Genomic DNA, 17,286 nt, shown 5'->3' with positions numbered 1-17,286 from the left:
CATATGTTACATGCGATCTATAATAATGAAAGAGTAAATACAGAGTTTACATGTGATTATTTTATAGTGCACAGTGATCAGCACAATAAATTCAATTACTTTACTTATGTAGGCATTCATGGTCAGCAATTAGATTTAGGTAGCATATGAATTTCATAATTAATTCTTGCTAACTGAAACCAAACTATAAATGTAAAAATCACCAACAAACTGTCAGCAACTTTCCAAACATAGAAAGATATGGGCTGGCATGCCTTCTTGCCATTTTTGTTCAATCTCAGAAAAATTCAAAATTCAAAAAAAAAAAGTATGACAGAGGGGAAAATATCCTGAACTATATACTTAAAGGGGGGGGGGGGGGGCATACCCTGTAGTTAAAAATCAAAGCAGAAAACAAAATTATAGAACAAGTCAAATCCAACACTTATTTAGACACATTAGGTGAGGATTAAAAAATGCAAATGAGATTAGGAGAAGAGACATTGCAAAATCAACTATTAACAGCATGAAAATTATAATAATGTCAAAAAAAAGAGCAAGAAACTTGACTAAGAATAAATAAATATTCATTTGGTTTACTTTCTTTACAGAGCAAAAACATGGACAATGAACAAGAAATATATTAAAAGAATCAATGCTTCTGAGATGTGGACACAACGAAAAGTGAAGATCTCATGGTAAAAAAAAAAAAAGTGAATTGATGAAGTTGTAAAAATGCTATAAGAGGAAAGAAAACAGGTAAAATATAAAAGGACAACAATGCCACACATGGTTCGAAAACATAATGGACAAAACTAGGCCTGAAACTAAACTATGTAGAAAACAAAAGAATAGCTCAAATTACAAGGGTGGTCTGAAATGTTCTTGGCCTAACAATGGAAAAAAGGATTTATAATTTCAAAACTATATTTTATTTTTCAACATAATCTTCCTTAAGACTAATACATTTATTCCAGCAATGCCCCAGTGCCATTATCCCATCACTGTAGTGGTTCTCAGTAAGATCTGCAAAATACCCCTCTACAGCTGCAATCACCTCTTGATTTGAAGAAAAATGCTGACCAGTGAGGGAGTGTTTTAGTTTTGGGAAGAGATAGAAGTCAGAGGGAGCCAAATCTGAGGAATAGGGTGGATGTTCCAACAATTCAGAGTGCAGATTCCTTAATTTTCCCATTGCCAAAACACCTTTGTGGGCAGTGCTTTGTCCTGATGAAAGATGATTTTTTTTTTCTGCAAACCGGGTCTTTTCCTCATTAAATTTTTCGTCTAGTCGGGTTAAAAGATCAGAATAATATTCCCCCGTTATTGTTGTACCCGTTTCAAGATAATTAATAAACAAAATGCCTTTAGCATCCCAAAACACTGATGCCATGATCTTTCTTGCTGATGGAACTGACTTCTTTGGCATTGAACAACCAGCTTCTGTCCACTGTTTTGCCTGCTTTTGGATTCTGGTGTGTAATGGTGAATCCATAGTAATAAATCGATGCACAAAATCAGTTTGATTCTTGCTAAAACGCTCCAAGCACTGTTTAAATATTTTCATGTGAGTGCATTTTTGAACAAGCGCAGCACCCACCTTGCAAATCTTTTTCATTTGCAATTCTTCATGCAAAATATATCCTACACGTTCTTTTGAAATGCCTATAGCCTCAGCAATTTCACACACTTTGACTCGCCGGTCATCCAATACCATATCGTGCACTTCAATGATTTCTGGTGTTATTACACTTTTTGGACATCCTTCACGTAGATCATCTTTAAGGCTGGTACGGCCATGCTTAAAACTTGGCAGCCCATTTCTTAATTGTCGAAAATGAAGGAAGAGCACCCATAAACTTTTATGACCTTCAAATGAATTTCTTTTGGCATTAAACCTGTTTTTACAAAGGATTTTATAACCGCACGATACTCAATTTTATCCATTTTCAAGGATTACAGACAACATTTTTGCTTCAGACAGCTGTGTAAAACAAACTACTTGATAGAATTGCTTATAATTTCAGATGGATGCTTATGACAGATGTACCAACTTAGGGAAAAAAAAAACATTGTGCTGATAGCATTGCCATCTATGGTCGAGGCCGAGAACTTTTCAGACTAACCTTGTAGAATTTTATAGGGATGGATGATAGTCAACTTCCTGAATGGAAGTGATAACAGACAAGATTCTTGCTATCTATGTTTAGTTAGCCTTCTGAAAGTAACTGCAAACAATACGAGTTAAACTTTCTTATAAGTCATGACTGTACTTAGAGAAAAATATTTCCAAATAGCATCCATAATTCTTACTGCTCTTGTAACACATAATACACTTATATATGTGCTGAAAAAAAAACGCAACATACATCATATATACACATATCTACAAAATAAATTACAAAATCTCTCAATTATCAAGTCACATTGTGAAATCTATTTGCAGGCTGTTAACTAAGAATATAGTTAAGTGAATATATGGTAATATAGTGCTTGTTGTTGTTATTTTTAGCATATGGAAAATACAGGATACCAGTATTGGCATTTGGATCCCAGATGAGGTACTGGTCAGAAGTTACTATTTCATAGTCAGGAGCCATTATAAGCTGTATTTAAATTAGTGGTTGACGAGCTCACCCATTCAAGTATACATTAACTGAGAGTTTCATTATTTGAGTGTTGGATAAGATCATTGTATTACTATTACCTGAATTATTTCTTAAAGGACTCAAATCTATTTTAGCTCCATGAATAGCTCTTGAAAAGCTACATTCATCAATTTTTGCTGTGATATATTCTTCTGGACATGCATGCTGTGTTTCCCATTCAACTTCATAGTGGCAATTTTGATCTGAAATCAACCTTGGCTGATGACTCTATGAAAAGAAAAATCATAATTACCATATAAATACGAAGGGCACATGCACATTAAACACTAATTTATAAATTTTGAACAGAATTCAGAGCCTCTAAGAGGTAATAAATGTGAAAATGTTCCACCCTTCATTTAGCGTCTAAGGCAACACTAAAAGCACAATTTACTAAAAGAACTGAAATACATGTAGTTGAAAACAAATGACAGGCTGGCTTTTCAGAAGAATGTTTAATTTACACTAATTAAGCATCAAGTAACTGGAATAAATTACAAATCAATTTCATTAGTGGTTTCAATCGAGGTGAGACGAAACAACTAACTACAGTAAATTTACCCAAAACAGTTTCACATCAGCCATGTATCAATCAAACATTAACAATTTATATAGATAGAAAACATTTCTCAACAAAACAGATTTAATTATTACTTGCTTTCACAAATTATATGCAGATAATTTATACTAAAATTTGGGAATGGCAGCAGAATTCCACTTTTCATAATAATGGTAGCAGAATCAAAAATGATTAACAGCCCAAGTCAAACCATTATGGAAATAATCTAAACTTTCTTACACATCCCAAAAGCCTGATGGCCATCCAAATTTATAACATACAAAGCTAATAATACAGCTACCAACTAACAACAGAGCTAAGCCAAAAAATAATTTGGCTTAGCTACAACAAAGAAACTCTCCTGAAGAACTAAACAAAAGTGATAAGATACAGGCAAATATTCAGATATAGATTAAATACTAATAAAAGGAATTTTTCCTATTTCTCGAAGTTTACAAAGTGGAATGAACTCTCCTCTCTACTTTGAATATTACATATCTGATGTTCTAATATAGAACAGAATAAAGTTTGGAATAGAACCAAGATCTCTAGGACTTACATAGTATCAGAAATGGTTGAAGGAAAACTAGCTGAATTATCAAATTGAATTTATAACTCAATTCTGTTCATAACTAAAGATTAATCACAAGAAATTACAGCTATGATAATAAATAAAACAATTTCAATAAGGGGAAAAAAAATATTTACTCTGCCTCTTGGAGGACATTTGAAAAAGACTGTTGTCTGGGGAGGGACATCACATCCAGAAGGAATACTTTTTGTATCTTTTGCCTTATAAACCAAACTCAACCTGCTGCCATCAGTTTCCATCTGAAGGGGAAGGTCAGGCATGCCAAAATTCAAATGTTCACTGCCAATTCTGCGACATGCAGAAACATCATTAGGACATCCTTCAGTTTCCTTATCTGTAATAAAACAAAAATTTAATAATACATACAATATAATACACACTGTATATATAACGCCACAAAAATATGCATTTTTAAGTCAAGCCCAAAAGGTTAAATAATTCAACTCAATCTGAAGGTCTATAGTTTTGTAAGTTCTATATTGTGTTTGAAACATAAGAAACCAGGTGACTAGCCCTGCATATCAGGATGTGCTTCAATACCTGACATTCCTTGATCTTTAAGCTCTGAACATAACTCATCTGGGAGATCAAGGAGATCCCATTCTGATATTACACCTATATGTTGTGTTTTGAGGTGTTACCATTATTACACCTACACTGATATTACTCACAGTATTTTTTCTAAGTGTTGCTGACATGACTTTCAATAAGAATATCATAGAATATAGGTTTTTTTTTTTTTTTTTTTTTTTTTAAACTGTTTTGAGAGATCCTGCCAACCCAGCTACATATTTCTTATTTGCTTTTCACCTGATGCATGGATAATAAAAAAATAAAAAACACAAATATATATGTGTGTGTGTGTGTGTGTGTGTGTGTGTGTGTCAGTCAGTTGTTTGTTGCTTATTTCTGTTATTAAATGATTTATCTACAATATGTACTTGGTTAGTATCTTAAGAAGACCACTGGAAAATTCGAGAATGAAGGATTCATGTTGAAAGGGATTTTTTGGTTTGGCACCAGTTTCCCACTACGAAGCTACAAACATGGATGCCCACTATCTGAAAACCAATAAGTTCACTCAGAAGTGAAACGCTGTGGTTACCCAAGACGCTATACCAGCACTACACTTGGATGGTGTTCCCAGACCATGGGAAAGGACATTTACCTTGGAGCACATCCTTCAGAAAGTGTCAGGGCCAGACCATGGGCAAAAATGGGGAAAATCAGTCCAGATGCAATTGCATCCCTTATGTGCAAACTGGTATAAGGTCAGGTATTGTCATGGAGGACTTTGTTCATGTTGTGGGCACACCAAACTCTATGGAGGTGCTTTTTCAATGTTTGCAATGTGTCCACATGGCATTCAAAAATAATCATGATATCTCTCTGAAAAATTTCACGAGCAAGTCCTTATCTTTGTCCTAGAATACAGAAGGCAGTTTTTGAATTTCTCATGTGACTCGCAGAACCATTTACTGTGGTGGAACTAGAGACTACTACTGTCTATGCAGTGATGTGTAAAGTTTTCTGCCATGCTCAAATCGAAAGAAAAAAATAGGTTATTATTATACCTACACTGATATTAGTCACAGTATATCAGTGAGTAATATCAGTGATATACTCACTGATATACTTTACACATAAACACTGATATACTCACTGATAAACTTTACAGATCACTATGCGGTGATGTGTAAAGTTTTCTGCCATGCTCAAATCGAAAGAAAAAAATAGGAGGCATTATATTTGTACCATCCTTTGTCTCTCCGTCTCTATTGAGATCCAGGAAAAAGATGATCCATTTCCTCTTGCACTACAGTAATCCCCAATTATCAAATCATATCTGGAAATCAATTTGCTGGCAAGATAACTGAAGGTGTGGTTGCATACTGGTATACCAGAAGTTGGTTGACAATCTAAATGATTCAAGAGAGAGTAAACTGAGGGTTTGGTTATTTGAAGGTCAGATAATTGAAAAACAACTAATAATTACCTACAGTCTTTCCTAATAAACACTTCCAGTGCTGTCCTAAGAATTGCCACTGATTTCTAAAAGTAGGAATGACATACTACCTTATTATATTTTCTGAATGACAGCTTCATACATGTAAGAGAAAACTAAACAATTTATTACTCCTAGATATTTTGCTCAATAAGTCATGAGCTTCTTCCAGGGAGAAGACAGAAAACTTGGTAACAACATTTAAATTCTGAATACAAGAAAACGAATCATACAGCATGCATATAATATCCCATGTCTCAGTAACAGGTGTCCAAGTCAGTAAGAGGAAACACCATCAGAGTTCAAAGAAGTGAGAAGAGATGTGCCATTCTTTGTCTCTCCCTCCCAGTCGATATCCAGGAACAAGATCAGCCATCACAGCTTGAACTACAGTAATCCCTATTCATTTTACACACATTATGGACTATACAACCATGTTATAAATAATTATTTTAATTTCCCGATGTTTCTACCTTCATATCAAGGTCATCATCTTGAGTATACATATATATATATATACATATATATATATATATATATATATATATATATATACACATACACAGAGACAAGCTAAATTACATTTCACACAGTATGATGAAAATACAATGAATTGATCAATGGTTATTTTACTGGCCTGACCTCTAGTGAAAATAAAATTACAATAAATAAATGAAATAAAATAACTACATCAAAGCTATATACTATTTAAGACAATATCAGAGAAACATTCTTTTGTATAGATAGTTTTGTTACAGTAAAAACGATGTCCTAATTTAACATGACAATTGTTATATTAGATTTAAGATCCTGGATTACCTATGGTCCTATTTATAATTAACTCTTAGGGAGAAAGGTTAAGTAGGTAGAATATGTGCCTTCCATATTCTTGGGATTTTTAGACCATCAATATTGTTAAGATTAGGGTGGTTGATAAAAATCACCATTTAATTTTGCAGGAGGCTTAAAGGTGGCTTTAATGTTGTGTTTCTGTAGTATTCTGTCTGATATCCCTTTAATGTATGGAATGGTTACAGTTTTATTGTCGTCTAATTTATTTTTGTTTTTAAGTGAGGTCTTGTACAGAATTTTGTTGATAGTATTTTGGCTGTAACCATTTTTTAGGAAGGTATTGCTGATAACTTTTAATCAACAAAATTCTGTACAAGACCTCACTTAAAAACAAAAATAAATTAGACGACAATAAAACTGTAACCATTCCATACATTAAAGGGATATCAGACAAAACAAACAGAATATCACAGAAATACAACCTTAAAGCTATCTTTAAACCTTCTGCAAAATTAAATAACTTACTCAACTCATCCAAGGATCCACTCCCTCCACTGGTCCACCCTGGAGTATAACCATATTCATTGCACCTATATTGGGGAAACAGGATGCACAATTCCTATCAGAAAAAAGGAACATAAACAACACATTAAATATAATAACTATGGTCAAACTAGTCTTTCCAATCATGCCCTGAACACTTTACATAGAATTGACTGGAAAAACACCTGTTGTTTACATCACACCAAAATATGGTATGAACGAAAATTTAAGGAGGCCTGTGAGATTCTTATCAACCACCCTATCAAGATAAAAAATCCTGCTACCTTGGAAACTGGTTTTTATCTTTGCAAACAGACAAACCAGTAGGAGACAAACCATGCAGCTGATAGATATCATACTCCTCATATGAGACCAGCTGACTCACCTGCAGCTGAAAAGCTCCGATAAGCTAGCATACCCTAAAAGGCTAGCAACTTGAAAACTAAATTGTATTCTGCATGAAAAGAAGCAAACATGCTTTAGCAGTGACCATAGTGACCGTCAGACCAACTGAACAGTTTTTATCAGGCAATCCAGAATGAACCGTGAAAAAAGTAACTAACCTCAACAGCAACAAAAATGGACACTACAAATACATGAAAAAGAGTGACACTCCCAAAGTATTACAGAAATACTATTACTGACAAATGGTGAGATCCTTCTCATCTTAATTACTTTCTCTATCTGATCTCTGGCTCATGAATCTTAATACTTTCTGTTCTGAAAAATTCCTCTGAATTAATCTCGTAAAAACCATTCAGTAATTTGTGTCTCAATCATATCACCCCTTTTCTGCTTATACCCAGTTTCTGTAACCCACAAATCTTCAATCCATTCTCATAAGGTTCATTCCTACCATCTTGGTCACTGGCCTTTAGACCCTCTCCACCTCCTCCTCATTACCAAGAAACCCTGGCACCCAGATCTGTGTGCAAGGTTCAATAAAGAGGAATAATAACCTGCTTGTCTCTGCTCGTCAAAGTATTCTTCAGTAACCTGCTTTAGCCACTTTTGCTATTTGCCCTCTAAACTTTAACTCCCTATCCATTAACACTCCCAGGTCTCTGGTATCATCAATTTCCTGGAGTACAGTTTCACCAATGTGGTATACAGCTGTATACCACATTGGTGGAACAATGTCTGCCAATCTATCCAAATCATTCTGCAAAATTTTGACATCTGTATTAGTTATTGCTCTATCCAACTTTGCATCATCAGCAAATAACTGAACAATTCCTCTCAGATCCTTTCCTATATAGTTAATGAACAAATTAAACAGTAGCAGTGCAAGAACAGAATCGTGCAGGATGCCACTAGTCACAGGACTTCTTTTAGACTCTACTCCTGAATAAACTACTCTCTGATATCTCTCCCATCAAACACCCTCCTATCCATCTCAAATGCAAGATATGAAAGCAATGACAAGATTATATTCCTTTAAAAGTTCTGGCTATTTTTCTGAGATACCCTGGATATAGGGAATAGTAACAACATTACTGTAATCTAATTGTTATTATTACCTGACACTTCCAGGGAGTCCAAAGACTCATCGAGGGAGCACCTACTCTACAACTCTCTGTCTCCACCACTCAATCCACCAACTACAATGAACCGCAACTACACCAATGCCATCTTCAGACCACCACTAGTATTTTCAGAGACAATCACAAACATCCAAGCACATGGCGGGATTCGAACCTGCAGCCTTTTGGCTGGAGAGAAGATACGCTAACCACTCAGCAAACGAGGCAAACTGAGAAAGATGTGAGGTGTCAGGAAGAACAATTATTTTGTTATTTTTAAAGCTTGATTAAGATTAAACCTTGGTTTTTGAAGCAGTTCAGCTTCTTTAAATTTTCTTATAAAACAGTTTTGATTAATATAAAGCATTCTGTTTTTTGCCAAAATACTTGGTAGCTTGTCATGTGGAAGGCTAATCCTGATCTGTGCAAGCTTTGCTTCTCAACATGTGTTACATGTTCTGACATGCAGAGACTGTCTCCTATGTCCTAGATAGCAAATGCCACAAGAGCAATGAATTTTATAAACTCCTGGTTTCTTTATGGGAGGATGGGGATGATTCAGTGTATGTAAAAGCCTGGAAATCTCATTATACAGTGGGACAGAAGCCACTTTAACACTATAACTGCAAAGAATTGCTGCAGTTTTGTCCATAACATTGTTGATGTAAGGTAACGAAACTGTATTTTTGAAATATTTTTTAATAAACAGAATTGTCAGAGGATCTAAAATTCTGTTAATTGTCTTCAGTTCATACCCATTGAGGGAGAGTGTGCCTAAGGTAAATGTTATTCATTCCTTTTTCCAGAGATATGGAGACGTAAGAAGTTCTGTTCCATAATGTTTTTATCAGGCCTGTCTTTTGTAATGGATAGTGGATGGTGTGAAGCAGCTTGTAAGAATCTGCCAATGTTGGTTCTTTGTATACTGAAAAGGCTAAACATTTTTCTTCCTCAGATACTTCGAGAAGGATATCAAGGAATGGTAATTTTCTATGATCCTCTAGTTTTAGAGCAAATTTTGTGCAAGTGCAAGCTGATTCTTCTGCTACTCCCAACTAATAATGAAAACATCATCATCAACATAATGCAAGCAAGTTTTGGTTTATTTCATGATATTTTTCAAGTGTTCTTTCTGAAGTTTTCCCATGAAGAGATTTGTTAGCACTAGTGATGGGGGAACCCATGGTAAGTCCTTCTGTTTGTTCCCAATGTTTATCCTGAAATGTAAAGAATGTGTTTTCCATGCAATGTCTGAATAGCCTAACTGTATCAGGAGTAAAAAGTTTAAATGAACAACAGCAGTCTTTTCTAAACACAAATCACGTATCTTCCTAATAGCACTTTTTCTTTCTTTCTCAGTTTATAGAAAACTTATCTATATGGGTAAATATATTCAAACTTTCTCATCATCCCCTTCCAATAATATGGTATCGTATTAGCAGTCATCAACTACTGTTCCAACATAGGCTTCCTCATAGCTGACCTCTCCTTTATTCGCTATACCTTCCTATCTTATGGCTACAATGCCATTACAATGCCAAAAAATCAACAAAACAATTGTTCCTCTTGGCATCTCCATCCCCTCAACACAGATTTCAGTAATAATGCTATTACTATTTCCTATATTCAGGGCACCAAGTAAAAATAACCAGTACTTTTAAAGACATAATTTTGGTACTACTTTCAAACTTCATGAGGCTGGCTGCCTTTGTCTTCTCTCCTATAGATCAACTTCATGTTCCTGTTTTTGAAACCTGCTGTATTACAAACAAACTGGAAGAACTGCCAACATCTGTCTCAAAGAAAGAACAAGAAATATATTCACTGCCACAATTATAATTCAGTCTGATTTAGCTGGCCATGCCTTGAAAACCTTACATTGAATCAAATGGAAAAACCTACAAAGCTTCACCACAGCTAATACAAACATCACTTGGGGAAGGGGGAGAGGGATCAGAAGTAATTTAAAAAATCAACCAAATATTAATAAATATGGTTGTGTGAAACTTCCCAAGATTTGGGAAACAGCAATTTTTAGTCCTCCCATTCAAGAGATAAGGCTGGCTACCAGTGCCCATAGAGGGCACAGCATCCCTCTTAGAACTATAGGCATACAGTCAATGTTGCTCTTATATTCTGCATTATGACAATACTTCTATTGTATTCCAGATGGTTCCAATGTTGCATCTCTGTTACAGAGACGCAACATTGAAACCATTAAACCTGTGTTTTGGTACTTTTTTTTTTTAACTTCATTAAACTTAAAGATGCAAGAAATAGAAAAATTCATATAGTCATTAGAAAGAGGCTTTAACAAAGAATAGGAAAAAGCTACTCTGGTTGAAGATCTAAAACAGATGAAATCCAGAATTATGGAAATATACTGAGAAATGGTACAGAAAAGACCATAGTAAATCTAATAATGAAAAACTACTGAGTGTTATTGACTGAGTAAATTCTCTCTCTCTCTTCTATGCAACTAACAGTTGTGGTCTAATTCCCATGGCATAAAAGCATATAACATATTCTTTGGAAATTTATAAGGCTTCTTTAACCATGCTACCGGCCAAGACGTCTATAGACGTCAAGGTTATCATGGATGCGAAGTACATATTAAAATTGTAATACCATTGATATTACATTGAAATATATGATGGATACAAAGCGTATTTGATCCATAATGGCCGGTAAGGTGGTTAAGAAACACTAGGTGGCAGACAATTTTCATCACTGTTGTAACATGACCAATCATACTTATCAGGGAACCTAAACTAGAATAAAAACGTTTACAAATCAAGCGAGCATTAAAAAAATCATTTTTACACTCACTTCCATAATAATCCCATTACAAACACCAATATAAATGATATATACATTACATACATTTAGACCAGGCTTATTTTTGACAGAAACCCAAACTGCAGCAATAACAAACACAGTCCATCTTAACAGTCCAAATTCCACTCCATACAATTCGTTTTATTATATTATTGCCCTTGTGAAACCATCAATGTCACTTGCAAGTAAATGCCAAATTTAGAATCCATTTCTTCTACCTCTTCTGGCTGAAGTTTCCTAATACCATTCAGTAATGTTCATTTCTGTGTATTTGCTGTTCTCTAAATTCCAGAAACTATTTTGCCCTCTTTAACTCCTTATTCCTGAAGCTTGACTTTCTGCAATCCGATTACCCAAACAATGAGGTCATTTTCCTAAGTAATTAATATCCATAACCTTTTCCAGTTGAAATGATCAAGCTGACAAGATGAAGTATCTACTATTAGCAACAATCTAACACAAATTGTATATCTACCAATCCAAAAAACTGATAACCCTTTCCACCCTCCCAACCCTTGTCTTTTCTTCATTAGTTCTCTTCTAGGTATGCTATAGAGGTCACCTTTCCTCATGGTAACAACCATAAATTTTGGCAAGTTTCTTCTCCTACATAAATAGCCTCCACACAATCATTCCAGAGTCCCTTGTTCTTTGGCACTAAAGGGTGCCAAAGCAGAATGACCTTCACAGCTTCTGGTCTTCCTTTCCATGGCCAGACTATGCCATTCTTCACTGCTCTGAGTGAGTCACAAAGATTATTCTCACAGGCATGAATTCATCCTCCACTAGATCCAAAATTTCCATCTATTTTTCAAGTGATGGCTTAACAAAAGGTGCACTATGGGAGTTGAAGAAAAAATTTAGCATATCCCAAATGACTTGTGACAAGAAACTAGCTTCGTACTAAGCCAACACTGAAGTATGAAAGGAATGAAAAACAACTAACAGCAAATCCAAACCTGACTCTATAAAAGGCCAACAGCAAAAAAACTTACTTCTGTAAAACTTGATTGTAGATTAAAAATATCAAAGATCTTTACATCGATTTTTACAGAGGTCAAGTCTCATGAGAACTGTTACAAAAATAACCTTGTTTGTCTCTATGTATTTTATGTTAAAGATTAATGTAAATAACCCTATGGGAATTTATTGTATTTACTGTTTTAACTAAAGTTTATAGAATGTCAAAAACAAAGGCAATGCTTTGCCATCAGAAGTTTTGTATAATAGCTATGTATAAGAGCACAAGAAAGTTGTTTACGATGAAGTGTGTGAGAAAGTTGTTTGTAAGCTCTGCGCATGAACACCTTCAAAGATAGTATCAAAGAGGTCCGCTAGTTTTAGAGAAGTTTCTGCTGCCCAACAAGACAAGAAAAAAGGAGTGCATGGACGAGAAGAAAGAATGGGGCGGCCTTATCAAAAGGATCAAGGAGAAATATTGATTTTCTTCGGGGTTTACAACTCTTAGTGCAAGGTCTGGAGAATGGGAAAATAAAAAGGGACTGAGCCGAACATCGGGAGACAGTCATCGGCAAAAGAGGAGAGGAAGGCCCCCCAGTTACTAAAGAGAGAGCAGATGGAACCAGAAGTTACGATGAACCTGAGCCAAGATTGTTGGATGTCCTTTTTGTTGTGGGAAGTCAATCAGAGTCAAAGGCCACAGAACAATCTTCAAGCCTGTATGCTGAAAGTTCTTGCCTGAGCTTTTTGAATACCAAAAAAAAATTGCAGTCCAAGGCCTGCCAGTAATCCGACGAACCCCCTTGAAGCAAGACTTTCCAGATGAAAGCCAAGGCCTGAGGAAAGAAAAAGGGCATAGAAACTTTTATGCAGAACCTTTCGAAGAATGTGTGACAAAGAGCCTCTGTAAGTTCCATCTTTAATTGTAAATTACTTTTGTAATCTAGGAAATATGTTATAGATGGACTGATAAGAATTAGTAATAAGGAGTATCTAAGAAAGTCCTCTGATCTGTTATTGTTTTAAATATAACTTGTGAGATAACTTGGCATAGTTAGCATAGAGGAAATTAGTGTCAGTAATTGAATTAAATATGCAGAGGAGTAATTGAGTAATTATATTGTATAGTTATCTAGTTTTGAAAAAGGAAAGTTTGGTTCTTTATGCTAAAAGTCTAAAGGATAGGTAGAGAAGAGTAACCCCCATATATGTGTTTTAATTATATGTCAATAGAGTGCCGCCTGATTGTTTATTTTACAATGCACTGCTCCTAAAAAAATATCGGACTTGTGAGCAGGAAACCAAGTGGGATAGCCGAAGCATATAGTCAAGTGCAAATAGACCATGACTGTTTGTGTAAAGTTTTACTAAAATAATTTGTGTTAGAGCAAGAGAGAAATTAACCGGCCGTATTACTGAGTTTTATACCAATTAAAAGATATTAGTGGTGCAGTCTCAATAAAAATAAATTTTCTAGTATCCATGGGCATAAGACTTGTAGTGCGAAAGGTAGATAAACATAGTATACGCAATAGTATAAGCAAGAAAGGTTACAAGAGAGAAAGCGTGCACCGCTAATTAGAAATAATGGTATTTCAAAGGTGCAGTAACCAAGCAGACTTTATAAATAGCAAATAAAAACACACACATATTACACTTCCTATCCAAATGGCATTAGTGCCTTCTGCTCAGCTATGCTTCCACCTTTCTCTCTCTCTCATCCAGATATCACCACTGTTAAGATAAAACTGACCTCCTGGAATCATTTCCAACTCCTGCACAGATGACAAAGGCAAACCACTCCTACCATATCAGAAATGGTGTCTTTTGCCAAATGACCACATTCCTTCTGTGGTATTTCAACAAAAACAACATCAGAGGAATCTTAAATAATCTAAACACTAAAAAAAGTCCCCTGGTTCTGATGGTATCCCTACTTATCCTACTCACTCACTCAGGACCAGACGTCCAGTACTCAAAAGTTGTGTTCCAGAACTAGCACCTGTCTTATATCATCTCTATAATCTTACTTATTTCAATTTATTCCAAAGGCTATCAGATAACATTCGATTATTGTTCATGATATTAGGCAATCTCTCTCATCTCAATCCTATCCAGAATAATGAAGATCATTAACAGTCAACTTACTATCTACATTTCCACCAGTTAATCAACATCAATATGGATTCTAAAACTCTAGATCTACATCAAAATCTCTTAGCCTACATCACCATCACTGGACACCTGACAAGAAAAGGTTTGGAAAAATGTGTACTGTTGCTCTTGACATTTTCATAGTATTTAATTATGTCTGGCATTGCAGTCTGCTGAGTAGATTGCCATCCTTTAATCTACCTACCATCCTCTGTAATTATGGCCAGCTTCCTCTCTGGTTGCTCACTGCATATCACGGTGGAGAGCTTCCTGCCTTCAAGCTTCTCCTCAATGCAGGAGTAGCTCAGAGCTCTGTTCTATCACCTAACCTCTTTCTTGCATTAATGGCCTACTCTCATTCACCACTAATGCTAGCCACAGAGTGTTGATAGTACACTCCATGTGCTCCACTCATTCAACAAAACATGCATCACTCAGACATCTCAAGTTACAAGATCTACAACTGGTGTCTTAAACACTTATTTAGTCTCCAATGCAACAAGGACAACTTGGTCATCTTCAATGCTACCAAAATGTAGTACTACCTTCTTTCTCATAAAAAGGATTACAACTCTCCTCATAATAAACAAATCAAGAGACAGGATCAGGTCTCTTTCTCCACACTGACATTTATCTATGGCCTTTTCTGCATAAAAAGTTCATTGTTGTGTCAATCGCTTCTTCGGTCTAAAAGAAAAAAAAAAAAAAACTGTATATTCTTTTCTGTTCAAGATGATATTCCGCACAAACCTCAAATCCATCCATTCCTAGAATACAGTTCACGTGTTTGAGTTGGTGCACCAAAAACATCCCCCCTCCTAAAAATTTTTGATGCTGTCCAGAAGAGAGCAATTCAGCTAACAGATGATCCCTTCCTAACTAGAACCACTATTTCTCATACTACCTATTTCAGCTCTCTGCAGGTTCTCCTATGAAATACTGTTTGATTGAACCGGCATACATCATTCCTCCAATTTTTGCTGGGCCTGTTAAAACATGAGCAGCAGCTGGTCAACATCCCTTACAGTTTCGCTACAAACTCTTCAAACCTTCTTTTCCTTGTTCTCTTTTATTCCATCTGCCTCTGATCTTTGGAGTAGGTAGCCTTAAACACACAGTGTTCCCACACAACTATGACCTCCAGCCTTTTCAAGAAAAATGGTTCGTTTTTTTCAAACCTTTTCTATGCCCAGCACTGATGAGATGAGCTATGATTTGTTCTACCAGATATAAAAGAATTCCCATGGCATGAATATTTATAAAATACCCCATGGAAATTTATTAGGTTTGAGAAAATCTATGCAGTAGAAAATTTTCAATCAGTATTGTGGTGCCACCAATCTTACTTATCAGGGAATGTAAACTAGCATCACTAAAACCAAGTTTTGTTTCTATTGCAGTTTTCAGCTTCTATAACCCTTGACTTATCCATGGGAGATAAAAAAAATCTAGCAAAAAAAAAAAAACATGCTAGATTTCTTCTCTGATTTGAAATAATCATAAATTCACATTCTAAAATAAATTCATTTGAGAAAACACAAGAAAAACCTGATTACTAATGATTACTATTGGGGCTGATCATTTCTCAATGGTCCAATGAATCAAGGTACAATACATGGAATCATCACCTAGTTCTGAGAAGGATAAAAATGAGTGTAAGACTTTAAAAATGTACATGGAACTTAAAAAGGAATCAAGGTTAAACATTTTAAAAGATGTAAGTCGCAGACTTAGATACTTTTTTATGGGCTCCCTCCCACCCACAAAAGCTTTTTTTTTGTAGCCCTATAGTACCATTCATACCATGGTGAAATAAGAATTATTTTCCTATGTTTATTAATTTTATATATAAGAAAAAAAAAAAATAAGCTAACGCCTTTTTTATTCCCGTATACGGGGAGCAGGCGAGGCCATTTAGCCCTATCTAACTTTTGGAGACTGAGTGGGCAGTTCAATCTCCACTAGTACCAATCAGAGTTAGATGGTCCAAGGCTATCACTAATTAAGCGGTACTCAGTGAAGAGAGATGGCTCAAATGTGCCGCTATCTCATGGTCCCTAACACAATATATTTAATGTCTGAAATAATGTGGGTTCTACGGTCGATTTTCTTGAGTTTACGGGACGAAAAACCTGAGTTTCCGGGAGGAAAAACCTGCTTGCCCGTGCCAGAGATCGACTAACTCGGGAACCAGTCGAAAAAAGGCTTAGAAAAATTTCCTCTAGTCGCCGACTAGACTCGAAACCAAGTCTTCCTTCGTGCGGCCAAGCGCTGTGGTTGGCAAACGCCACATCCATTGAGCTAGACAGGCTCTTAAAGGAGAAATGTATTACAGGAAAAATACATTACAAGATGTGTATTGCTCATTTTTGATCAAATTATTGATCAAATATCTCAAATACCAGTTTAATTTCGTTGGAAGTTTATTTTTCACTTGGTTAGACTATAAAAAGGTGTTACACCTGTTGGCAACTCCCATAGGTAAATATGACCTCTCCTATTGCTTCTGCCTTAGTATCTTCACGTTTGGGTCTGCATCCCACTGACAAGACCTCAATAAAGGTTGAAACCAGTCTGGGTAGTGGCCCTTCCCTTAATACATGTCCGCAAGGAGGTGTGCTTTGCATTATGGGAGATACCGAGACAAGGAGTGATGAGAGCTTGGTCCACCTTTGCTTGGAGATGCCTGGTGT

At 35.6% G+C, this 17,286-nt stretch overlaps 1 protein-coding gene across 2 annotated transcripts in view; it reads right to left on the bottom strand.

Moving 5' to 3' along the window:
- Lerp (lysosomal enzyme receptor protein) overlaps positions 1-17,286 on the bottom strand; it is a 514,158-nt gene that overhangs the window by 454,742 nt on the left and 42,130 nt on the right. For both annotated transcript variants that reach the window (XM_090408956.1, XM_090408955.1), the window contains exons 4-5: positions 3,895-4,112; positions 2,687-2,855 (exon numbers count right to left, since the gene is read on the bottom strand). In XM_090408956.1, coding sequence (XP_090265082.1) covers positions 2,687-2,855; positions 3,895-4,112 — 387 coding nt within the window. The remainder of the gene's footprint in view (positions 1-2,686; positions 2,856-3,894; positions 4,113-17,286) is intronic.

Source organism: Typopeltis vanoorti, chromosome 19, assembly GCF_054136105.1.
Source record: "Typopeltis vanoorti isolate ZY-2024b chromosome 19, IOZ_Tvanoo_1.0, whole genome shotgun sequence".
Lineage (NCBI taxonomy): Eukaryota > Metazoa > Arthropoda > Arachnida > Uropygi > Thelyphonidae > Typopeltis > Typopeltis vanoorti.
This window is presented reverse-complemented; position numbering and strand designations above follow the sequence as displayed.